The 26115-nt window shown below is 45.5% G+C and overlaps 1 protein-coding gene across 1 annotated transcript in view; it reads right to left on the reverse strand.

The window, feature by feature from the left end:
- Positions 1-26115, reverse strand: part of NCAPH2 (non-SMC condensin II complex subunit H2) — a 65265-nt gene that overhangs the window by 16290 nt on the left and 22860 nt on the right. The window contains exons 10-15 of the mRNA XM_082255654.1: positions 21226-21326; positions 13200-13271; positions 3741-3810; positions 3532-3639; positions 1451-1504; positions 878-948 (exon numbers count right to left, since the gene is read on the reverse strand). Coding sequence (XP_082111780.1) covers positions 878-948; positions 1451-1504; positions 3532-3639; positions 3741-3810; positions 13200-13271; positions 21226-21326 — 476 coding nt within the window. The remainder of the gene's footprint in view (positions 1-877; positions 949-1450; positions 1505-3531; positions 3640-3740; positions 3811-13199; positions 13272-21225; positions 21327-26115) is intronic.

Genomic DNA, 26115 nt, shown 5'->3' on the forward strand with positions numbered 1-26115 from the left:
CTGAAAATTTTTTTAAGGGCACCCAGACTGGAAAAAGGTTGAAAAACACTGCTATAGACTACGCATTACACAGAGTATTTGAGGCCAAAGAGAACTACGACCTAAAGAGGATAAATGTTAACACTGTCAGCAGGCACTCATAGGAGGGTTGCCAAGAGTAAAACTCTTGGAAGGAATTAGGTTACAAGTTCATAAAGGATTGGGATCTAGAAGCCCCAAAATGAAAAGCCTAGAAAGGTATTAAAGAAAGATGTGCTAGGAAAGGAGTGACTTGGTCAGAGGTAAAACAATCTAGGACAAAAGATAAAAGGCAGGCCAGGTGCTTCCTCAAGTGATGTGGGCCTTCAGATCCTGTGATCTGGGATTTTGCCATGTAGCAGAACGTATGCCGTTTACTGCATAAGGCCCCTTTCCAACAGGGCAGATCCGCTCAGAGGACTCCACTAGCTCAGCGGGGATCGCTCCGTTGATCCCCCACTGAGCAGGCAGATGACAGGTCCATCTCTGCTCACTGTGCAGAGACGGACCTGTCAGAGTCTCGCTCTCCTCTATGGGGAGATCAGATGAAAACGGACAGCATGTCTATTTTCATCCGATCAGCTGGACGGATGGCGAACGTATCGCCATTCGTCTATTTTAGGTGGATCTTGTCGGATTGGATTACAGGCGGGTGTCAGCAGACACATCTCTGCTGACATCTGCCTCTACATAGAGGAGAATGGGTGGCCCGATGAGGTCCACCTGAAAGACGGACAGGTGGATCTGATCGGTCCGATCGTGTGAAAGGGGCCTAAGACTCCTAGCTCAGTGGGTAAGAGTAACATAGCATAGAACTTTAGAAGAACAGTTGTAGATTACTGATGTGAAACCCCATTACCATTCTTTTTTGAAGCTGTTTCTGAAGCGTTAGTCTCTCCTTGACATTCTTCCAGTACAAAACATCCATATCTGCAAAAAGCAAAAGTATAAATTAAAAAAAAAAAAAAACATTTAAAAAATTCAAAACCTAAAAATACAAATTAAGCCCCAAAATAGCAACTGTGCCAACAAAAGCACAAGTTAACCTCCCTGGCGGTATGATTGTTTCCGATTTTAGGTGCTGAAAAAACGGGGTTTACCGCTAATGGCACTAAAATTTCACCCCAAGCCACACTCGGGAATACCGCTAAGGAGGTTAACTCAGTTTTCAGGAATCCTCCAGGACGGTCACATGAGCTTACTGTCCTGGAGAACTTGGGAAAGACTTGTTCACACCTTAAAATTACGTTAGACATTACATTCATTGCAGGAAACTAAAGTCTTATGTTCACTCCCAATAGTGAGGGCAGAAATTGCAAAACTCTTCAACAAAAACTGCAACACCTCCTTTATGTATGACTTATTTTCATAGAAACTCATTTGATAATTAACAGTCAAGAAAATTTATCTTTATTTTCACTGCAAAACATACCTGCAAATGTTGGACCTTTCTTTCTGTGTTTCACGGCTTCTGCGCCATCCCAAGCTGTAAAACAATCATTTGCAAATGAGACTAAAAATCAAGCCAAAGAGTACAGGCAAGGCAAAAACAATGTTTTAAAAACGTTTTGCAGGTAAAAATGAGGGGGTAATCGGCCTGGAGGTGTAGCAGGTCTGTTTAAATCTCAGGAACTGATCAAAAGAAATACAAATCTTTAATAGGCAATACAGTTTACACATAGGTAATGTGTATTTTGCCACTTGCCTGGTGTTCAGCTTTAACCACCTCCCACCCGGGCCATAGTACATATACGGCCGGGTGGGAGCCTCGTCCTTCTGAATGGACGTTCCGGAACGTCCTTCAGAAGGAGAGATCGCGCCGCCGCGGGCACGCGCAGCGGCGCGATCTCGACGTGCCTGTGTCCCTAGGACACAGAGCAACACGACTCGGCAGGAGGGCCCTGTGATTGGCCCTCCTGATCACATGACGGCTGTGACCAATCACAGCCGTCATGTAATGTCAATACAGCCGTTGTAACGGCTTCGATCTCTTCTCCTCCTGACAGATCCTGTCAGTGTGAGGAGAAGGAGAGGATCGATTCTGCAGCCGGGGTGATCAGTGAGTATTTCTAATTACTCACTGATCACAGGGGGGGTCTGTGCTGGTAATCAGATTGATTGATTACCAGTGCAGCCCTGGGGGGAGGGGATGCCACTAGAGCCACCAGGGATGCCCACCCATGACCACCAGGGATGCCCACCATGGCCACCAGGGATGGCAAACAGGGCTCAGAGAGCCTGCCAGTGGTGCCCTCCCTATCAGTGCTGCCCACCAATGCCATCTATCAGTGCTGCCCACCAGTGCCCGTTATTGCCATCTATCAGTGCTGCCCACCAGTGCCCATTATTGCCCACCAGTGCTGCCTATCAGTACCCATCAGTGCCACCCCATCAGTGCCACCCCATCAGTGCCACCCCATCAGTGCCACCCCATCAGTGCCTCCTCATCAGTGCCTCCTCATCAGTGCCTCCTCATCAGTGCCTCCTCATCAGTGCCTGTCAGTGCGGCGTCATCAGTGCAGGAAAAAACGTATCTATTTACAAAATTTTATAACCTAAACAAAAAAACTTTTTTTTTTTTTTCAAACTTTTCGGTATTTTTTTATTTGTGCACCAAAAAAGAAAAAACCTGGCGGTGATCAAATACCACTAAAAGAAAGCTCTATTTGTGGGGAAAAAATGACACAAATTTGGTTTAGGTACAGTGTTGCATGACCGCGCAATTGTCATTCAAAATGCAACAGCGCTAAAAAGCTGAAAATTGGTCTGGGAAGGAAGGGGGTTTAAGTGCCCAGTATTGAGGTGGTTAAACATTTCCATTGCAATTACTTTAGGAAAAAGGTGTGAATTGCAGTTCTGCTAAAAAAAAGACCACTTAAAATCTTGGCGAGTGATCCGTATACCTGAATCCGATTTTTTTTTTTTTTTTCAGTTTGAAATGGGCACTGCCCAAGCAAACTTCTGCTACTTTAACACTACCTGCTACTTTTTCCCAGGGCAATTTTCAGCTTTCAGCGCTGTCACACTTTGAATGACAATGGAGCGGTCATGCAGCACTGTACCCAAATTACATTTCTAGCATTTTTTTGACAGATAGACCTTTAAAAAAAAAAAGACTGAAAATTTAGGGGAAAAAATTGTTTTCTCTAATAAAATTCTGCAAATAAGTTGTTTTTCTTCGTTGTTGATGTAAGCTGAAGAGGCAGCACTCATAGGGGCAGTAATGGGCACTGATAGGCTAACCTGATTAGCTTTGTAAAGGTCCCCTGTGACACTTGCCAGTTACCGGCTCTCCTCTCCTCACGCTGTGACAGAGCATGGGGAAAGGAATGCCGATAACTGTGCAAGTTTATTTACATGTGATCAGCTGACCACAGAGCTCTCCCCAGGGGAGGATGTCCATGGACGACCTTCTTGAACGAGTGCCGCGCTGCAGACATCTTTCAGCTATAGTGCGTGTCTGAGGTGGTTAAGCATACACTCACAAAAAAATAAAAAATAAAAAATACTCACATGTAGAGGAAAACCACTTTAGAAAATCCTGTAGTTTACATGGCAGTTTTCTCTTCCTTTTATTTGAGGACACATCGACAACCCCTCGAGGAAGTGTGTAATGTTTTCCTTACATAAAAAAAAAAAAAAAAAGTTAAGTTATGGCAAAAAAAAAAAAAAAAAATCCATAAAAGAAAAGAAGAAAAGAAAAGATAATTTGTTCACCTTACCTTTTTTAAAAGGTTTATCTTCACTGGTCTTAAATGGGTCTAGACTACGCCATGCGTCCAAATGGTTATCCTAGACAAGAGGGAGACAAATATTTCTTACAAATACGATTCTTACAAAAATGATTCATACCTAAAGAGTAATCCATTTTAATCTGATAGGGAGATAATCAACTGATGCACTTGAAGTGTTCTAATGAGAAATGTTACAGGGCCTGCATCCCTTTAGTTGTGATTAACCCTTTGGGAGTCTCACCCAAATTGACATTTTTGTTGCAAAGGAAGCCTAAAATCTAACTTATTTATGCAGACTAAAACAATCCTAAAAGCAGGAAAAATGACATTTCTAGGAAGTTCTATGTACTGAAGGCCCTTTGTATTAAAATTTACACATAATAACAGCACTGCAGATTCAATTACAATATGGCTTGTGTAACAATTCTGTATGCTACATATATTTTTATTTGCAATATTTTTTCCCACAAAAGTAGAGGTACTGTTTAAACATTGTTAACAATTTGTGCAAGAAAAATAGGTGCTGTAACCCAAGAGATTTTAAAAACTGACCCCGTTTCCTTTGTGACAAATATAGGGCCAAGCCACCCTGTAAAAAGAATAAGCTACTTACCTGTCCCGTAGGTAGTGTTAAATCTTTTGCTCTTGAAGAGCTCAGAGCCCTGCTACTTTCTGGTTTCTTGCACAAATCCCTACATCTCTACAAGACCATATTGATATTGGGTTGTGCAGGAGAAAAAGTCGAGTTAGACTTACTGGTAACTTCAAGGACAGCCCTTGAGACCTAGGGCTCCTCCTAATAGGACAGGAAACATGTGAACACCACCAGATAAAAAGGCAGTCCTCCCCCCTACCATAGGACGTCCTGAAAAACATATACATAATATAAGACATCACCGGGTAGGAACCTGGCTGTCCTGGAAGACTCTCCGAAAAGGAGTTACGGGTAAGTTTAACTCCGCTTTTCACAAGTTGTCTTCCAGGACAGCCCATAAGACAGAACCTACCAGTCTAGGGAGGGACCACTGCCTGGCGAACCTTTCCAGGTCCAGGTGATAATGTTTAACAAAGGTCGAAAAATTAGACCAGGTGGCTGCCTTCCATATTTGTTCCGGTGAGCCCTTTCAGTCCAGGACGCGGACAAGCTATTGTTGAATGCGCATTGACAAATGGCGGAGAAACATTCCCAACTCTATAGGCTTCAGCAATTGTCGGCTTTATCCACCTGGCTATGGTGGCCTTCGAGGCTCTATTATCCTTTTGTGTCACAGAAAAAAGAATAAGGCCTCAAATTTCCTAAAGGTTTTGGTAACCTCTAGGTATGCAAGAAGAACCCTTTCTGACATCCCAAAAAAAAAATCCCTCCCTTTCTCATTTTTAGGAAAATTACAAAAGGTTGGTAGCACAATAACCTGTGATCTATGAAAGGAAGTGGCTACTTCTGGCAGAAACCCCAGGTCGGTTTTTAACACGACTATCGTGCAAAATTGTGAGGAAAGTCTCCCTAATTGAGAGAGCCTGCAATTGACTGCGAGCGGATGTAACTGCAACCAGGAATGTAGTTTTTAGTGTGAGCAATTTCACTGAAAAATTCCTCAGGGGCTCAAAAGGAGCAATCACTAAAGCTTGAAGGACTAGAGACAGGTCCCAAGGACATGCTCTAACAATCATAGGTTTTGATCTGGCAAATGCCCTAAATAACCTCACTATGACAGGCTTTTCCAAATTGTTTTCTTCCAGTACTCCTAACACTTATGGGCACAGCCTGAACCTTTAAAGTACTAAGGGATAGACCCTTGTCGGCACCCTCTTGAAAAAATTCCAAAACAGATGCAACATCGGAAAAAAATCTTCGATTTTCAGACAACCAACAATTAATTTTCTTCCAAACTTTGTAGTATATAGCTCTTGTGACAGGCTTCCAGGAATTAACTAGGGTCTTGAAAACCTTGTCTGAGAACCCCTGGGAGCTTAGCATCTGCTCTTCAGATACCAAGCTGTTAAGTTTAATGATGCCACCTGAGGATGAGATACCGGACCCTGAGACAACAGGCCTGTCTCATACGGAGAGTCACTTGAGGTTTTGAGACTAGGGTCTGCATGCCTGAAAACTATTGCCTTTTGGGCCAAAAGGGGTCTATTAGAATCAAATTGGTGTTTTCCAGAAGAAACTTCTGGAGGACTTCTGGGATTAGTCTGATAGGAAGGAAGGCATAGCAGAGGCTGAATGACCAGGGATTCGCAAAAGCGTTGATACCCAGAGACTGATCCCTTGGATTCAGGGAAAAGAATCACTGTTTTGCTGTTTGTTTGGGCTGCACAAATGTCCACCTCTGGGGAACCCCAACTGCTTGCTGGGTTGAGGGACCAATCGACCCGAGACACCTGGTAGCAGCTGAGGTAATCTGCCAAACAATTCTGATTCTCTTACAGGTGAAGTGCTGAAATGGAGGCTAGATTCACCTCTGCCCAAGATAGAATCTTTTGGGCTGTGAATTGCAAAGTCCGACTTCTTGTACCCCATTTGTTGAGGTACGCTACTGTTGCAATGTTGTCGGATCAAATCTGCAAATGGCGACTGCTGACCTCTGCATGAAAAACCTCTAATGCACTCTGCACTGCCAGAAGCTCCCGTTGATTTGATGATGCACTTGCTTCCACCGGGGACCATTCTCCCTGCACTCTCGTTTTGTAGATGGGCTCATCATCCATAAAGAGCTTGAATTAGTCTTTATTCTCAGATATTTGAATGACCCATTCCAGTCCTCTGGTCAGGTGAAGTGGCGCTCTCCACTACCTCAGGGCTCACTTTGCTTTGGAGAGAATTCGTACCTTCAAGTCTAAAGAACTTGGAGATCCGTCCCAGTTCCTTAGAAGGAATAACTGAAGAGGACATTGGCGGAACCGTGCCCAAGGCACAGCCAGAAAGCAAGAAGTCATAAAGCCTCTGGCTTTCGAGACATCTCCGAGTGACACCCAGTGGTTGGTTTGCAAAGATGCCATCATTTGAATTGTTTTAGAAATGTTTTCACCCGGATGGAAAATCTCGTACTCTGAGATATGTCACTCTTTGGGAAGGCTTCAGAGAAAACTTCTCTTTGTTGACTATCCAGCCTTGTGATTGGGGTAACTCCTGAACCGTGCAAAGATCTCTCTCTAGTTTCTGATGCGACTCTGCCACTACTAGGAGGTCGTCAGAGTAGGGGATGATCATAATTCCTTTGTAAAGATGTGTAAGGCCGATGACAACCCAAAGGGCAGCTCTTGGAACTGAAAATAACAAATCTTAGATCCTAATTTTACTGCTAGTCATAAAAACTTTTAGTATGCTAGGTGAATAGGGCTGTGCAAGTAGGCATTCTTTAAGTCCAGCGCTGCCATAAAGCACCCCGGATAAAGAAGATTCCTTGTGGAAAATATTGATTCCATGCAAAAGTGTTTGTATTTGATCGAGTGATTTAGAGAACAAAGGTTTAATATCGGGCGGTATTTCCCTGAGGACTTTTTTTTTTAATCACAAAGATATGCGAGTAAAAACCCCTGCTCTGCCCTCAGAACCAGAACATTCTGATCTACCAAGTATCCTAACTGGAGACTCACGGCAGTTGCTTTTACTCGATCCCTGGGCAGGCTGGTGACTAACACTGAAGCGAATTCCAGTCTGTGCCCCCTGGTCACCAGATCCAAAATGAAAGGGCTTGAAGTGATCTCTGTCCACTGTGGGAGGAAGGCCCATCTTCCTCCCACTCTGCGACAGAAGTCATTGTAGTTTGGCGGGCTGTTAAAGAGGGTTAAACAAGACCCCCCACCTCTGCCTTTGTGGCCTGTCCAATGCTTCTTGGGTCTGGGCCTCCTCCTCTCGTCTGCCCCCCCTGCCCTCGAAAAAACTTTCGGGGAGTCTGATTCTTTTGTTTCTGGAAACGACTACTTTGTCAGCCATACGCTCCAGAGCTTCTTGTAATCTGGGGCAAAAGAGATGGTCGTCTGTTAGGGGAAGACCACACTGGCGCAACTTAGAAGAGAAGTCTCCTGACCATGTCTTAAGCCAGAGACTTCTGGCTGAATTGATCAAAAAAAGGTAGAGGAGTGAGCATTATTTGAGAGATTATAGTTGGGTCATCTTTCACTAAACTGTCTATGCACGTGCGGCAGACCACTTTACTCCACGAGGAGCTTAGCTTTTCCCTGCAAACCGCACATTTCCTCTTGGGTGGTTGCGCCTGGACCTTGTCCGGTGCCTTGGTCTGCAAACAAAACAAAAGAAAGCCTAGTTTTAGAAACAGGCCACCCAGTTCTCCAAAACACACCCCAGTGCAGGCGAGGGGAAAGGAACTCCTTCACCAAGCCACACAAATCTTATGAAGGAGAAAAAAAAAGCACCACAGGTTGTGCAAGTGGAAAGAGTCCCCAGGTTTACCTGAGAGGTGCTGGTGCCAGAGCAGTAGCTGCAGGAGTCAATCCTGCACTGTGTTCCACAGCCTCTTCTGTGTGTCACAGAAGTGTCTGTTCGCGCCTTTAAGGAGACTGGAACCAGCATTTCCAACGCCTGCTGATGTCACCGCGACCGGAAACTATGCTACGGCACTTCCTCTGGGCCAGTGCTGAACGCTGGAGCTCAGCCCCTACACGCCGTTGGATCAACAAATGCGCTCTCCTACCTGCTCAGCCAGCCATGCTGCCAGCAAGGAAGCAGTCATCGCGACCGGTCAGGATGCATCATGTAAGGCAGACAGAGAACATCCCTCCTGCTCCCCTGACATCACTTTTCTTAGCCCTCCCCAGGCACTGAGAACAGGAGAAATACAGCCACCACAAACCAGCAGGTAGGAGGTATTGCACTGGGCAGGAGAAGGCTGTAAAAGATTCCCTACCAGGTATCCATAGGACAGACCATGAAATCCAAAGAACCAGGTTCCAGGAACATGTTACCCCCCCTGCCTGGAGGAAAAACAAATACTGAAGGGGGAGGACTAAAAGACTGCCTTTTATCTGGTGGGGATAATGTGTTTCTTGTCCTGGTAGAAGGAGCCCAAGGTCTCACGGGCTGTCCTGGAAGAGGACTTGAGGAAAAAAAAAAGCTTCCAGCAGGGGACAACCTGACAATTAAAAAGATAGTAGCAGCTCCCACAGCTCTCCAAGACAGCAAAAATGTAAAAGGCCAGCAAAATAAAATGGTTAAGTTCACCATTACCAAATAGCTGCCTATGCATATAAGGAGGGTTTGCAAATTTAAACAAGCTGTGCAGCTTTAACCAAAAGTTGATTAAAATGCCATTACTGTAGGCATAAGCCATTTATGTACCTCATACAGCCAGACTAAAAAAAAAAAAAAAAAAAAAAAAAAAAAAAAAGACACCTAGCTGTTGCTGTTCACCCCCCATCTTCACAGGGGTGAGCTCTCAAATGCAGAGCCCAGAGCTACTGCATCGGGGGAGAGAAAGTGCATGTGAGGGGGGTTTGAATCAGGGAGTGCTTACTCCTGTGAAGTTGAACAGCTAGGCTTTTCTAAGCAGCATTCTTGTTTTCCAGTCAGTCTTCATGAGGTATGTAAATAACTTACACCCATAGGAAGAAAGGGTATTATTCCACTTTAGAATGCATGAAGAAAACTTTAAACTTACAGTATTCTTTTTTTCAACAGGATGGGTGTGGATATATATCACACACACACACACACACACACACTATCTCACAAAAGTGAGTACACCCCTCACAAATTTGTAAATATTTTATTATATCTTCATGTGACAATGAAGGAATGACACTTTGCTACAATGTAAAGTAGTGAGTGTACAGCTTGTATAAAAGTGTAAATTTGCTGTCCCCTCAAAATAACTCAACACACGGCCATTAATGCCTAAACTGCGGGCAACATAAGTGAGTACACCCCTAAGTTTACCAGTTCTGGATGGATTTACCCCCTAAACCACTTGCCCTGCCTGCCTGTTTTACTGTGGCAGGCTGGCTTGGCAGAATGTGAATTTTTTTTTTCTTCCAGAATTATCACTGTTTATAGCGCAAAAAATAAACACACAGGTGATGTGAAGTAAAATCCCAAAGTATTTGGGATTTGTTATAGTGCTTGCTACTACTAACCAGGAATTGACAATTGCTTGTCAAGATCCTGGATAGAAAATGTTGGGCAAAGGTAAAGTGGTTTGGATGATAAATAAATAAACTCAATATATAATAGGTAAGTGCGTGTTGCATGTGACTGAATAAATAAAATGATAAATCACAATAATAATCACAATATAAAAATTATTAAATATGTCACAATAAAAACCATATGTGTGCCATAAAGTGCAAAGTAGTGCCAAAAAAGTCCAAGTAAAGTTCATAAGTGACTTTAGTGCATGAATAAAAAAAACGAGTGCCAAGTAAGGGAAAGTGCAGGTGCTTTTGTGCTGGGTCCTCCAGTAGTCCAACTGCTGGTACTTGTGGTGTTAGCCTTGTGGAGTAATGGGGGGTATGCAATCACCAGAAGTTGTGCGTCTTAAATACCGTACAGTAAAAAGACCTAATTGAGCCTTAAGGCCTCCTAGGCCGGGAAGGTAACTGCTGGGCTTTGTAGTCCCATACAATCCGGGGTCCCTCTCTTGGATAGCCTGGATCCTCAGGGTCCGGTCTATAACACTTATATCACCAGGGAAAAGTACAAAACGATATGTTCCAACCAGCTCCTACAGACTTGATCCATATGCTTTTTAATATACTGCCCAAGGTGAGACTCATAAGCTGCATTTATACTGTATATCTACCATCCTGGATATGTTCCTGCCGGCCATTTGCCCACTCACAACACCCCTGACTAGAGACGGTTTGTAGATGAATCTTTGCCCCAGGGTTTAACAGTCCTTATTAAGTCCTGTTTTCTGCAGCATCCAGCCAAAACTCACAGCTTCCACAGACAGGTGTGTGGTGAGGAGGAGTTGGTGTATCAAATACTTTAGGATTTTACTTCTTAACCTACCTCATATCCTATAGCAGCTGCTATCACCATTCCCTCCCTTCACGTTTATTTATCACCATATGTTCATACATTTATAAATTTCCCCCTCCCAATAGGACATCCATAGGCGTGAGGGATATACACTATTTGGAGTATATTTTTTACCAACACAGGTGATGTAATACCACCAAAAGAAAGCCATATTTGTGGGAAAAAAAGGACATAAATTTTATGTCAGGATAGTGTCACACGACCGCGCAATTTTCCATTAAAATAATGCAGTGCCAAATCGCAAATAATGGCCTGGTCATAAGGGGGCAAATCCTTCTGGTCCAGAACTGGTTAATAACCAGGCAATTTTTTTGCCATTCGCCACTGCGTTACTTTAACAGAAAGTTGCGCGGTTGTGCGACACTGTACCCAAATAAAATTCATGTCCTTTTTTTCCCCCACAAATAAAGCTTTTTTGGTGGTATTTGATTCACCTATGCGATTTTTATTTTTTGCGCTATGAACAAAAAAAAGACAATTCTGAAAAAAAAAAAAAAAAAAATTTGTCACATTCTGCTATACAACATTCCCCCCAAAAAAAATTTAAAAATCCAAAATGTTTCATCCTTTCAGGCCAATTTTTATTCTGCTACATATTTTTGGTGAAAAACGCAATAAGCGTATTTTGATTGGTTTGCGCAAAAGTTATCGCGTCTACAAACTAGAGGAAAGATTTGTCATTTATTTTTTTTACTAGTAATGGTGGCAATCTGCGATTTTTAGCAGGACTGCAACATTGCAGCAGACAGATCGGATCCCTAACTTTCATTTTTGACACTTTTGGGGGGACATTACTACAGTAATCAGTGATAAAAAATATGCACGGTTACTAATAATGACACTGGCAGGGAAGGGGTTAACCTAGGGGTGATCAAAGGGTTAATTGTGAGCCTAGGGGGGAGTGTTTTCTAACTGTGGGGGGAGGGACTTGTGAAATGATTATAAACACCTGTGATCCTATATCGAAGGATCACAGGTGCTCTGATCATTTGAGAGAACAGTCAGCTGTGTTTATAACAGCTGACCGTCCTCTCAGCGGGAAGCGATCACGGGTGCCCAGCAGCAATCGCAGCCGCCGGTCCCATGGATCAGCATCCCCACTGCCTAGGGAACCCCCAGCACCACTCCCGCAAACCTACGTACCCCTATGTCAATTCACGCAGCCGAGCCAGCCTGTCGCGCAGTCTGCAAGTGGTTAAAATGTCCAATTTGGGCCCACTATTTTGTGTGGTCACCATCATTTCCAGCACCACCCTGCAGACTTTCTTGTTAAAAGAGCCTGAATCGATTTCAGTAACCAAGACAACAATCATGTAACTGCAAAACATTTAGGCTCCATTCACACCTGAGTGTAAAGTCTTCAGGCTTTTTTCAGGCTATATTAGGCATTTTTTGCAGGCAGGCATTGACATCTAACCAAAAAGGCTTGTAATTTGCCAAAAAAGCAGCTTATAATTTTTCTGGGCTTCAGGCATTTTGCTTAAGGTGAAAAAACGCTCATCTGAACAGGGGTCATTCAAATGAATGGGATTTTGCTTGTTGGGCATTTTGGAACTTCAGAGATGAGAGTTTTAGGAGTTAAAAAGGTGGCAGTATTGGTTTTTTGTTTTGTTTGTTTCTTTGAGAAATGATTTCCTTTATTTTCACCCAGTGATACAGCCAGCAAATCTGTTCATTTTTAACAGAACAAGCTGTCCAGTAACAGTTACAGGGTTGAGACAAAGCATTTAACACTGACAAAGGCACTTACAAAGGGCCAGGTTTTATTCATTTAATGTAAAATCTTTATCCGCAAAAAGAAAACGGTTACCATAACTGCTTAAAGAGTGTTCGCTGGAATTTAGCTTTAGTTTGTTAGTGCATCCAATTTGCTAGTCCATCTTAAGCTGCCCATAGATGGATAAAAATTTGGCCAGTTCAGCAGGGACTTACCGAATTTAAATCCATGTATGAGCACTGGAGTTTTACAGAGTTTGATCTACCGATCAATTTTTTTAACAACCACCCTGTTGGATTTTAGCTGCTCAATCATTGTTGAAGGCTATATTCTGCAGCACATATCAGTGTATTCCGACTATGAGAAGCCTCCCACCGTCAGAATATACAGCCTGGCGAATTCCCCCATCCACATCAAATATGTGGATGGGGGAATCTGGTCAGTTTTTTTTTTTTTAAACCTGCTGGGTAAACTAAAAAAAACAAAATACTGACTCGTCTATGGGCAGCTGAACGCTACCCCCTCCTGAGATTAACAATGCTGCTGTCCAAAGGTGCCATTGTGATGGCCCCCTGGGACAGGAAGTGTGTTATTGGCCACATCACCAGGCAAAAATAAAGGACAAAAGTCTAAAAAGGAGTGCAGCCTCAACATTTAAGGAGTAGTAAGCTGCAATGCATTTCATTTTTTGTTTGGGGTTAATACCGCTTTAAGATAGGTACTCTACCTTGATATTTGTGATGGGTATTTCCTTGACTCCTCTTTGCCGAAGAACATAGCCTCTCTCTTCTGCTTGAATCTACAACGTAAAAATCATACAAAAATAGAGGTTTTATCAATTAATTCAATTGATCATCACAGAGTCATGGAGCAAAAACGATTATACAATCATGCTGGGCCAGCTCTAGTTTAAGAAGCAGTCTTCTTAACTACCTCAATGTTAGGTCTGCTTCCATCCAAGATATTTCTCTCTCAAAGCTTTTCTAGGACCGTATAGCTGTCCACCAAATGTTACAAATTCTTGTAACTCTCTAAATTCTGTTCCTGCCATTTTATGAATGAAATACTGCCATGGAACCATTCCATTCATAAAATAGAAGAAACAGAAAGTACAGAACACACAGGCCAGAAACAATGAGCCAACTGTACTGCTGTGCTTGCCACATTCAGAGAGCCATGGAAAGGACAGCACAGAGGTGCATTTAATTATCACATTAAACTTGCCTCCATCTGCACTTTCCAGTTATAATTTTCCTGGACCTCTTCAACAACCAGGCTGGAGCGTTCATTAATTTCAGATAAATGCTCAGGCTAGAGCTGAACTGTTATTTGTTAAAAAAAAAAAAAAAAAAAAAAAAAATCACAATCTCGATCCCCCCTCACGATCTTAAAAACGGGATGGCCTTAATACTTACAGATGTGTTCTCTGCTCACCCACAGCTGCAAAAGAAAAAAAAAAAAAAAAAAAAGCCTCTGGCAAATGTTTATCAACATTGCAAAGGCTGAGAGATAACTATAAACACAATGCTTTACAATGTATCATTTCGTTCCTTTAGGCTCCGTTCACATGTGAGCGTATGGATCGCGGGCAGAACCGCCGCGGTTCCGCCCGCGATCCAGAGATTTATTGCAAATCGCGGGACGCCTAGCGTTGCCCGTTGATTTGCAATAGCCCCCCAAACGCCGAGCGATGTTGCCGCGATTTCCGCCTGCCGAATCGCGGCAACATCGCGCAAACAAAATCGCGGGACGCAATACGCTCCAAAGAAGTACAAGAGCTTCTTTGGAGCGTATTGCGTCCCGCGATTTTGTTTGCGCGATGTTGCCGCGATTCAGCAGGCGGAAATCGCGGCAACATCGCTCGGCGTTTGGGGGGCTATTGCAAATCAACGGGCAACGCTAGGCGTCCCGCGATTTGCAATAATCTCCGGATCGCGGGCGGAACCGCGGCGGTTCTGCCCGCGATCCAAACGCTGACATGTGAATGCAGCCTTAGCCTCGGTTCACATTTATGCGATGCGGGAAGGCTGCGAATCCGCAGCCTGTTCCCGCATCGCACACGCACCCCTGGCAGTTCACACTGCCATATGCGATACGCTGGGGGTGTCAATGTAATGTTAACGACACCCCCAGTTTGATCGCATATTGCAGTGCGATCGTGCAGTTCGCACAGGATCGGATCGCACAAGTGTGAACCGCTGTGCGATCCGATCCTGATGCGGCTGCCAAAAAGGGTCCCTGTGCGTGTTTGGTGCGGCTGCGGTGCGAATTTAGCCATACAAACTGTATGGCTAAACTCGCACCGCACAGCCGATCGCATGTAATGTCGGAGCAGTGCGCTCCGACATTACATGCGAACCCCGCACACGCACAAATGTGAACCGGAGCTTAGATCAGGGGTCTTCAAACTATGACCCTACAGTTGTTCAGGAACTACAATTCCCATCATGCCTAGCCTTGTCTGTGAACTCAAGAGTTTTACAATGCCTCATCGGACGTGTAGTTCTGCAACAGCTGGAGAGCTGTAGTTTGAGGATTCCTGTTTTAGATCAACAGAATGAACTTCCGTCTGTGAGGGCAGTTTAACCTCTTAAAGACTAAAGCCTTTTTCTGACACTTGTTGCTTACAAGTTAAAATCAGTATTTTTTGCTAGAAAATTACTTTGAATTCCCAAACATATACATATATATATTAAAAAATACTAAACCGTAAAGTAAGCCCAATTTTTTGGATAATGTAAAAGATGATGTTATGCCGAGAAACATGATCTTTAGTCTAAGCAAAATCATGAGTCTGTTAGATTTCCAGGGGACCCAGTACACAAACAAATTGGTCCCATTCAAATCTGTTCAGTGTGACCACACTGCACCCAAGCAGACAAATACTTAAACCAGAACTTCACCCTAAAAAGGGATGTTCCCCTTTTATCCCCCCCCCCTCCCCACTACTTTGACAGGTACACGCTCCCACTTCCTTTCAGATTGTCGCGGTGCATCCACCACCCGCCAAGTAAACCCTAATTGCCCGAACCACATCTAAAGAATGCAAGGCAATTTCCTTGGGATGCTTGGGCTTAGGACAGAGTGAAGGCAGCACAATGTCTTCATTCACATGGAAATCAGAAACCACCTTAGGAAGAAACAACAGATTAGGTTGAAGTACCACCTTATCTCTGTGGATCACCAGATAAGGTAAATGGCAGGATAGTACCGCCAATTCCAATACTTTGCGAGCAGAGGTAATAGCCACCAAAAAGGCTACCTTCTGTGACAGTGTAAGCAGAGGAATTTTCCTAATGTTCTCAAAGGGAGGTTTTTGAAGAACAGACATACCTCCGTGTGATCTTAACCAGGTAACAGGGACCGTATCAGAGGAGCCATATGGCAAATCGCTTGAATATAATTGCGAATCAAAGCATGCGTAGCTAAAGAGCGTTGGAAAAACACAGCCAAAGCCAAAACTTGGCCTTTAATGGTACCCAAGGCCAACCGCTGCTCAACACCTCTTTGAAAAAAAGCCAAAATCCTAGCCACCGAAAAGGAGCATGGACCCTTCAGCGATTCACACCATGAGATGTACGATTTCCACATACGATGATAAACCTTCCTGGGAGGTAGATTTTCTAGCCTTCAACAGTGTAGGAATCACTGAGTCCAAAAGACCCCTATCCTTCAATACCTGGCTTTCAACAGCCACACCGTCAAAGCCAGCGGCTGTAAAGCAGGATGATTGGCCCTTGAGACAGCAGATCTTCCCTGAAAGGAAGTCTCCAAGGAGCATCAGCGACAGACCTTACCAGATCTGTGTACCAAGACCAGCGAGGCCAGTCTGGGGCCACCAGAATGATCGGAATCCCTTCCACCTCTATTCTGCGTAGAAGCCTCAGAAGGAGTTTTAGCAGAGGGAACGCATAGGTCAGCCGATACTGACCCCAAGGCGCCACCAGTGCGTCTGTGGCATTGGCCAGAGGATCTAGAGACCTGGCTACAAACCTCCGAACCTTTTTGTTGAGTTGAGAGGCTAACAGGTCGACATCGTGTGTCCCCACCAGACACACAGCAGGTGAAACACCTCCAGGTGTAGGGACCATTCACCCTGATCCAACACCTGGCGACTCAGTTAATCCTCCTGCCAGTTCTCCACTCCTGGGATATGCATGGTGGAGAGGGCTAGAACAAAATTTTCTGCCCATTTCAGGATCTCCGCCACCTCTCGGGCCGCCAAGACACTCTTGGTGCCCCCTTGATTGGTGTAAGCCACGGCCGTGGATTGTCCGATTGATACTAAACCGGACAACCCTGCAGATTTGTCTAGTGACTCAGGCAAAGCTTTATCGCTCTGAGTTCCAGAATATGGATCGGTAGTCTGTTACCACAGTCCAATACAATGGGAGGAAGGATTTGCCCTGCCGTAAGGCCAACGAGCGAAGCCACCACAGAAGAGCACTCCTTGTGCTGTGACTCAACCGAATCATATGGTTCAAGGAATTTGGATCTTTGTTCCACCTGACAAGAATTTCCCTTTGCAAAGGTCTCGTGTGGAACTGAGCAAACGGAACCACCGCAAAAGGCAGACACCATCAGACCTAGGGCACACATGCAAGTCCGCAGAGAGGACATATTGCTGTATAACAGCAAACGAATCGTCCTCTGCAACTTTTGCAGCTTTTCTGGGGAAAGAAACATCCTCGCAGAAACTAAGTCCAGAGTCAGGCCCAGATAAACCAACTTGGAGGTTGGGACCAGAGCAGACTTTTTGAAATTGAGAGTCCGGACAATGATAGACAGATCGCCCACCAGAACCAAGTGGGAATCCGCTCTTAGGAGATCGTCCAAGTACCCTAGGACCGCAATCCCCCGCTGTTGCATTAAAGCCAATACTGGAGCCAACACTTTTGTGAAGACCCTGAGGGCAGAGGCGAGACCAAAAAGGTAACGCCACAAATTGATAATGCTCCTCTTTTAAAGCGAATAGAAGGAAACACTGAAGTCCAGCGTAAATAGGGATGTGCAGATATGCGTCCTTGATGTCGATAGAGGCAAAAAAGTCCCCTTGGCGTAGGGATGCCACTACCGTGCGAATGGACTCAATTTTAAACCCCTGAACCCGCACAAAGCGATTCAGAGCCTTGGAAGTTCAGAATTGGACGCACTTTTCCCTCTTTTCTGGGAAAAGTTAACAAGATTGAATAAAACCCTTGAAAGCGCTCCTGGGAGTGAACCGGTACAATCACCCCTTGTGACAGCAGGTCCTGTACCGCCCCTCGTAGATCCTGCATCCGATCTGGAGATAGGTGGAGATTGGACAGGAAAAATCTGTCCGACGGTTGGGACCTGAATTTGATCTTGTAACCTGATCGGATCAGTTTGTGGACCCATTTGTCCTGAATCAAGGAGGTCCATGGTTCCGGAAATAAACAAAGATGTCCCCCCACCCCAGATACGGGTGAGGGCGTCCCTTCATGCAGACAGGGATTTGTCTGCAGATCTGTGGGGGCCTGCTCTCGGCTTAATCAACTATGTCTTCTAGGAGCCCCCAGAAGACCTAAATGGCTTAGATCCTGTCCCCTGCGTGCCGGAGGCACGAAAGGGCCGCTTGTGGGCTGTAAAATAAGGCCCCCCCCCGTTTAGTATGTGGTGACTCGCCCTTGGGAGGATCAAGAAAGAAGAGTACTCTTCCCACCTGTAAGCTCCTTGATCAGTTCATCCAAATAGAATCCAAACAAGCAGTCCCTCATAAAGGGGAGCTCTGATAGAGCCTGTTTTTGAAGCCTGATACGCAGACCAGCTTTTTAGCCACACCATGCGTCTAATGGCTACTCCTACCATGGATACTCTGGCTACAAGAGGGGCCGGACGCATCACATATAAATAGTAGGGCTTTGACCACTTGGTCCGTCAGCTCTGCCAGGCCCGGAGGGAGCCGTTCTGTTTCCAGGTCTCTCTTTAGTAACTTTACCCATTCCGTTATGGTCTGGGACACCAGAGTGATCACGAAAATCGGTTTAAGTATTAGCCAGAGTATCTGTGGTAGGGGTAGCCATTAGACGCTATCACATGTAAGTGGTGGGACAGAGACTCAATCCTCCTATCCACAGGGTCTTTAAAGACCGGAGACTCCTCCAACGGGACCACAGCAGATTTGTTCGGTCTGGAGACCGGATGGTCCACCTTCGGTGGAACGGTCCATTTTGTGGATACAGCGTCCACGAATGAATAGCGCCTCTTAAAACGCTTCGGTACCACTAACATCTGTTTGAGGCTCCTCCATTGGTCAGAGACAATTTTGTCAAAGGTCCACACAAGAAAAAACCTTGCCCAACTTCTGGGATTTGTAAGTGCCAAAAGACACCTGCGTCCCTGACGCTGCAGAATCATCCGCTATTTTTTGAGTTTCTTGCACTGACAGTAAAGCTGGATACACACTATCCAACTTTTGTTCTTAGATTTCCCTTTTCAAATTTACCTTTTCTATGTAGTGCAAGGGTGTGCCTGATTGCATACAAATTGAAAGTGTTTAGGTTTGAACTCATATTATATGGTTTTGGTAAGTCTAAAGGAAAAAGTCCTCAGAAAATCTTATAGTGTGTATAGCCCATAATTGTCTTCACCAGCGCGCTTTCCTGCACGGCTGCAGACGAGGATATGTCATCCTCGTCATCTCAGTGCAACGGACGCTGAACCCTCAGGGTAACCTGCGTCCGCGGCGGCCATATTTACCTCAGAATCTGAGGATACAGGAGAGGCAGGGGAGGGTAAAATGCTTTTTACTAGTGGTATTTTTTAAAACCAAATCCACTTTTGACACCAGGTTTTCCAAAACCGCAGTTAAGGCAGACAGGGGTTGCAACCCAGGGATCCCCTCAACCACAAGGAGGGGGATCTGTAGGTGAAACTTGTTCCTGGGACTCCATATGAACCCTGGAATAGCGCAGTGTCACTTTTCAAAAACTGCTAAAAAAAAAAAAAAAAAAAACTGACCCACACCACTCCACCAGCGGTACTACAAGTCCCAGCCACTAGCACTGCAGATAGTAAGGTGAGAGAGCGAGAGACCTACAGGGAACCCAATAGACATACAACCATTAGATATGGAGGAGAATAGGATCAGGAGAAACTATCTTCACAGGAAGAGGAAGTACCTGGGTCATCACTAGAGTAAAGACCTAGCTGCTCCCTGCTGTCCAATGTTTGCGGCCTCCGAAAAAATGGCCGCCCAATGCATTCCTATGGGGAAACCACAAAAACATGGTCGCCCACGCATTTCAATGGGAACTTCTGAAAAATGGAGCTGAACAATTCTACAGGAAAGTGGCGGCCCCCTTGGCACGTCATTTAGTCTCCAGAACACCCTGGGAGGTCCAATGATTTAGTGGCATGGGGGGGGGGGGGGGGGGGAACCGCCACAATATATGAAAGAAATGGGGTACAAAGGAACATTTGTGAAAGTTTAGAAGGATACAGAGTCATTTCTATTGCTTATTACATGTGAGTAATACGCTTTAGGCTCAGTTTCCACTAGTGCAACCTGTCATGCAACTTTGGACACATTAAGTCGCATGACAAGTCACAGCCCATTGATTCCAATGGCACCTGTTCCCATCTATGCAACTTTGAAAATGTGCCTGCACTACCTTGATGCGACTTTGATCGAGAGTGTAAAGTTAGATCAAAGCTGCACTCAATCGCATTTTAAATGGCACAACTTAAAGAGTCGCAGTAGTGGAAACATAGCCACTAGGCTCGAGTGTGACTTTGAAGTGCGACTTTTGATCCAGAGAGTGTAAAGTTAGATCAAAGTCGCACTTCAAAGTCACACTCGAGCCTACTGTGCCATTTAAAATGCGATTGAGTACAGCTTTGATCTAACTTTACACTCTCTTGATCAAATTTGCAACAAAATTTGCATCTAAATAGTGCAGGTACCTTTTCAAGGTCGCTGTTTTTCAAAGTTGCATAGATGGGAATGGGTGCCATTGAACTGAATGGTCTGTTATTTTTAATGCGACTTTGCGTGTCCAAAGTTGCATGACATGTCACACTAGGGGGAACAAAGCTTCAGTCTACGTTTCCACTATTGCAATTTAGAGTGCAACTTTGATCCAATTTTACACTCTGAATCGAAGTTGCATCATAGTACAAGTACCTTTTCAAAGTCGCTCATTTTCAAAGCTGCATAGATGGGAACGGGTGTCATTTATTAGTCACACTAGTGGAAACATACTTAGTGTGGACGTCTGTACTTTGATCATTGTAGACTGAGACCCCCGAGCTCTTTCAGGTACACTGACACTCCCCTCCCATGTCCAGCTTCCTTCTTCTATGGTAGTCTCCATTCAAAGCCCAGCACAGCTATACTGTATATGTGGCCCTCCCCTGTGTCCTTTGTGAATTGTTTCTTCATTTTCTCATGAATTGGGATGTACAATGCATCTTTACTGAGAGAACACTGGGCAGGAACCTATGATCAGCTCCTCCCATTCTGTATACGCCACTGGCTACACAGGAACAGTGCCCCTCTCTGGAAGTGATGTCACTAGCTTTCAGTAGCCACACCCGCTTCTCTTGGACTCAGCAGGAAGTGGAATTGAAGTCATGTGACAGCAATGAAAACTACAGAATTCAGGTTAAAAGAAAAACGGATTTTTTCATTTTGACACAAGGTTGAACTCCGCTCACATTAATGATTGCAGGGGAGAATTTAAAGGTATTGGGCTGGACTTCCGCTTTAAAAGGAACTTTTAAAAAGATACCTGTTGTCGGTCAATGTGTTCTACAGGTTCCATGTTTTCATCTTCTGCTTCATGGTGATCATTTAGTGGGACAAATATATCATCCACATTATTTGGTGGGGCTAAGTAAGAGAAACATACATTTTGCTAGGTTATACCTATATTTTTTTTTTTTGAAGACTGTATGGTATTCACAAAAACATAACTACTTACTATACATTAGAGCAGCCAAGTTGTTAATTTGTAAAGGATGCCAATACAGACAAAGAACAAACTAAGTTTTACTAGCACCTAAGTACACAGAGCCATACTAAAAACAGCAGTGAAACCCTTCATCTCTGAAAGCAAAGACCAAAAACGGGAGGAAAAAAAAAAAAGGGGGGGGGGGATTTGACTTACCAGAAAATCCATTTCTTTGATGTTCATTGACGGACACCGCGCCATATCTTCTTGACTATTGGGTTATACAGCCCCCTACAGGAGTAGGAATCGACAGGAAAAAGCTTGACTATGCCTATGGGGCAAGTCCCATGGGGTATACTCCCACACTCAGCTATAGGCACTCAAGTTTTGTTACAAGAAGTTTCAGATGAAAGTCGACTTCACAGATGGGTGGGTGCGGTGTCCATCAATGAACACCAGAGAAATGGATTTAAGAAAAAAAAAAACAATTTTCTTTTTCGTTCATTGATGGACACAACTCAATATCTTCTTGAACATTGGGACGTCCCAAAGCAGTGTCAAACATGAGGGGTGGTAACAGTAAGAAAAAATTCCCAAGGCTAAACCGTAGCCAATCAGGTAACATTGAGCAACCATAAACAACTGGTGCTCACCTGAAAAAAACAATACACCCTCAGAGGACCAGATCCTCTAAACAGCAGCCTGCAAAACCTTGTGGTCAAAGGAAGCATCCGCAGATGCCAACAGATCCACCTTATAACTTTGTTAAAGTGTGCACAGACGATCAGGCGTCCGCCTTGCAAACCTGCATCACTGACGCCTGATGACGGAAGGCCCAGGAAGCACTAAGCTCCCACGTAGAGTGCACCTTAACAGGGAAAGGAGGAACCTGACCCTTAATTGAATAGGCCTGAACAACTGTCTGATCCATCTGGAAATGGTCGCTGCAGAAGCAGCCAACCTATTTTAAGGGCCATCCGTGAGTACAAATAGTGAGTCTGATTTCCTAAAAGACTCCGTAGCTGCCAGGTACACCCTGTTTGCCCGAACCACATCCTAGGAATGCAAGGCAATTTACTTAGGCTGTTTAGGCTTGGGACATAGGGAAGGCAACACAATGCCTTCATTCAAATGGAAATCAGAGATGACCATTGGAAGGAACGATGGACAGGGCGCCCTTGATGGTACTCAAGGCCAGGCGCTGCTCAACCCCCCCCCCCCCCGCTGGAGGAAAGCCAATATCCGAGCAACCGAAAAGGAGCAAGGGTGAACCCCAAAAGACTGAAACCACGCAATGTACATCTTCCAAGTAGGATGGTAGATCTCCCTAGAGGTAGATTTTCTAGCCTTTACCATTGTAGGACTCACAGACAACCCTCTATCCTTCAGCACCTGGCTTTCAGCAGCCAAGCCGTTAAAACCGTTAAAACCAGTGACTAAAGCAGAATGGAAGACTGGCCTTTGGGACAGCAGATCTCCCCTGAGAGGAAGTCTCAGAGCAGCATCAGCGACCAGCCGTAGCAGATCTGCGTACCAAGACCGGCAGGGCTAATCTTAAGCCACTAGAATGAGGCTAGAGGATCCGTGCCAAAAACCTCTATCTTCCTGTTCCCCATCGGAGACACAACTGATGAAACTCCGGATGTAGCGACCATTACCCCTGCTCCAACGCCTGTCGACTGAGGTAATCCGCTTACCAATTTTCCACCTCAGGAATGTGTACAGCAGAGACGGCTGGAATGAAACGTTCTGCCCACCTTAGAATACCGGCTACTTCCCGACCCGCGAGGGCACTTCTTGTGCCCCTTGGGGATTGACATAGGCCGTGGCATTGTCCAATGAAAGCGTACCGGACACCCCTGAAGATGAATTGTCCAATGATCCAGACAAAGTCTGATCGCTCGGAGTTCCAGTACATTGATCAGCAAGTCTGGACTCTGGAAGAGTCCAGACTCTCTGAGCACAATCTGTGCCAAGGACGTCTCCCCACCCGGACAGGCTGACATCCGTGGTGACAACCGTCCAGTACAGGAGGAGAAATTATTTTTCCTGTCGAAATGCTGGAGAACGAAGCCACTAGATCAGGGAACCTCTCGTACCCCGGGTCAACAAGATCAGATTTTCTAGAGACTGAGTATCCTTGTCCCATTTCACCATTTCTGTTTTGCAGAGATCTTGTGTAGACGCCATCAGGCCCAGCACCCACATGCAAGCCCAAAGGGATGACTGCCTGCTAGACAGAAGCTGAATTGCCTCCTGCAATTTCTGGAGTTTTTCCAGAGTCAGACCCAGATAGTCCAGTCTTGTGGATGGACCCAGAGCAGACTTCTGAAGGTTCAGAATCCAACCAAACTCCCGCAGGGTTTGCAAAGTAATCTTTAAGTTGTCTATCAGAAGATTCTGAGACTCCGCCCGCAAAAGATAATCGTCCAGGTACCCCAGTACCACGCAACAATGCTAGCCCCGGGGGCAAAAACTTTAGTGAAAACCCAAGGAACAGAGACAAGACCAAAAGGGTAACACCACAAACTGATAATGCTCCTCGCCCACAGCAAAGCGGAGGAAGCGCTGGCGACAGGCACATATTGGAATGTGAAGGTAGGCGTCCTTGACGTCGATAGAAGCAAGAAAATCCCCCTGATGTAGGGAAACCAATGCCGTGCGAATAGACTCCATTCGGAACTTCTGTACCCGCACAAAGCAATTTAGCGCCTTGAGGTCCAGAATTGGACGTACCTTGCCTTCCTTCCTGGGAAATGTAAACAGGTTTGAGTAAAATCCCTAAAAATGCTGCGAATTTGGAACCGGGACAATCACCTCTTGAAGTAACAAGTCTTGCACTGCCCCGAAGCGACCCTGTAAGTGATCCGGGGACAAGCGCAGGTTGAAAGAGAAGAACCTTGCCGGAGGATAGGACAGAAACTCGATCTTGTAGCCAGAACGCATGACTTTGGTGGACCCACTTGTCCCGTACCAGAGAGGTCCATGGATCTGGAAACCAGTAAAGAAATACCCCCACCCAGATACGGGTGAGGGCACCCCTTCATGCAGAGGAAGCCTTGCCCGCAATTCTAGAAGAACCCACTCGTGGCTTGCCAGACCAGGTCCTCTTGGAACTTCTAGTGGAGACCCTAAAGGGCTTAGATCCCTTGTCTTGAGACCCTGAGGGACGAAAAGGCCTTTTATGAGCAGAGAAGAATGGCCCCTGTCTAAGACAGGGCTCCTTGCCCTTGGAAGCCTGCGGGAAGAAGAGTACTCTTCCACCCTGTAAAGCCCTTGATGTCATCCAAGTAAGCTTTAAACTGGCGACCCCCCACAAATGGAAGATCAGATAAGGCCTTCTTAGATGTCTGGTCCACAGACCAGCATTTCAGCCAGATCATATGCCTTCTAGACCATTGCCGAGACAGACCATCTATAAATCAAAGGAGCTGCATCCAAAAAGGCATCACAGACAAATGTAGCCCCTGGACCAACTGATCCATCAGCTCCGCTTAACATATGGCAGGCCAGAGCCTCCAACTTCCTCCTCCTCACAGCCTTGGGAGGGCCTGTGGGTGCCAAAAGGGGCCGGTGCCTCAGTCGCATTCCTCCATCTTTAGAGTTTCCCACACAGACACAATCCGCGTATCCACCAGCGCCTTTTTATGCGTGGCTAGAAGAGCAGAGGAATCATCCTCACTATCTGAGCATGCAGGGTGCGTGAACGCAGACCCAGAAGGGTAACTCGCATTCACGGCGCCTGAATCAGATTCAGGATCTGAAGAGACAGATGAAGCAGGTAAAGGCGGAGGATGCTTTTTGCTAACCCGTTTTCCCAGGACCAATTCCACCTTGGACACTAAGGACTCCAGGACCGCCGTCAGGGATTGTTGGGACCTGGCCGCCTTTGAGAGGATATCAGGTGGGGAAATGTGCTCCAGGGACTCCATTAGTGAAGAGGGGGACACGCAAATACAAAAAAAAAAAAAAAACTGTATAACACTGCTAGGGACATCTCCCACCACACTGGGGGTGCCACAGGGCCCAGCACGGAGCACTACTGCTGCTATAGCAGAGAGGGAGAGAGAACCCCACAAAAAAAAAAAAAAAAAAAAAAAAAAATAAAAAATTACCACCACCGATCAGGTAATTACAGAACCAAGCTAACTGCACACCATGCGGCGATCAGGAAAAGAAAGATCCAGGAGTCAGTACTACGGGATGAGGAAGGGCTCCCACTGCAGAATAACCGTCATATAGCTTCAAAAAACATGGGCGCCGCTATTTTCAATGAGAAAACCAGCTGCCGAAGCTACACCAATATGGCCGCCGATCTAGAGCACAAAAGGCTACAAGAAAATGGTGGCACCCAAAAGCTCCGAACACAATCCCAGCAGAAAGGGGAGCACTGGCAGGAGCCCCCAAGAGGTACAGCCCCCTTCCAAAAGTCGATTGTCTGGTCGCCGGCAGCGCACTCTTCCCCCCTCACGCCAGCTTGACACCCCAGACTGACCTAAAAGGTATGGCCACCCCATGGGAAGGGGGGGGGGGGTCTGTGCAGATGGGGGGTAGCAAGGCCGCAGAGGACCACCGAAAAAAGGGGGGGTACACTGCATGGGAAGGAGGGGAACCCGGGGGTCTGACCATCCCATAGAGGGGCCCACATCCACTCCAAAATCCTCCACGGTTAGAGAGGAGGGGGGGGGGGGGGGGGGGACAGGGACAGCTACTTACCATACCAGGAAC

The sequence above is a fragment of the Pelophylax lessonae genome, assembly GCF_965119305.1.
Source record: "Pelophylax lessonae genome assembly, chromosome: 4".
NCBI classification, from domain to species: Eukaryota; Metazoa; Chordata; class Amphibia; order Anura; family Ranidae; genus Pelophylax; species Pelophylax lessonae.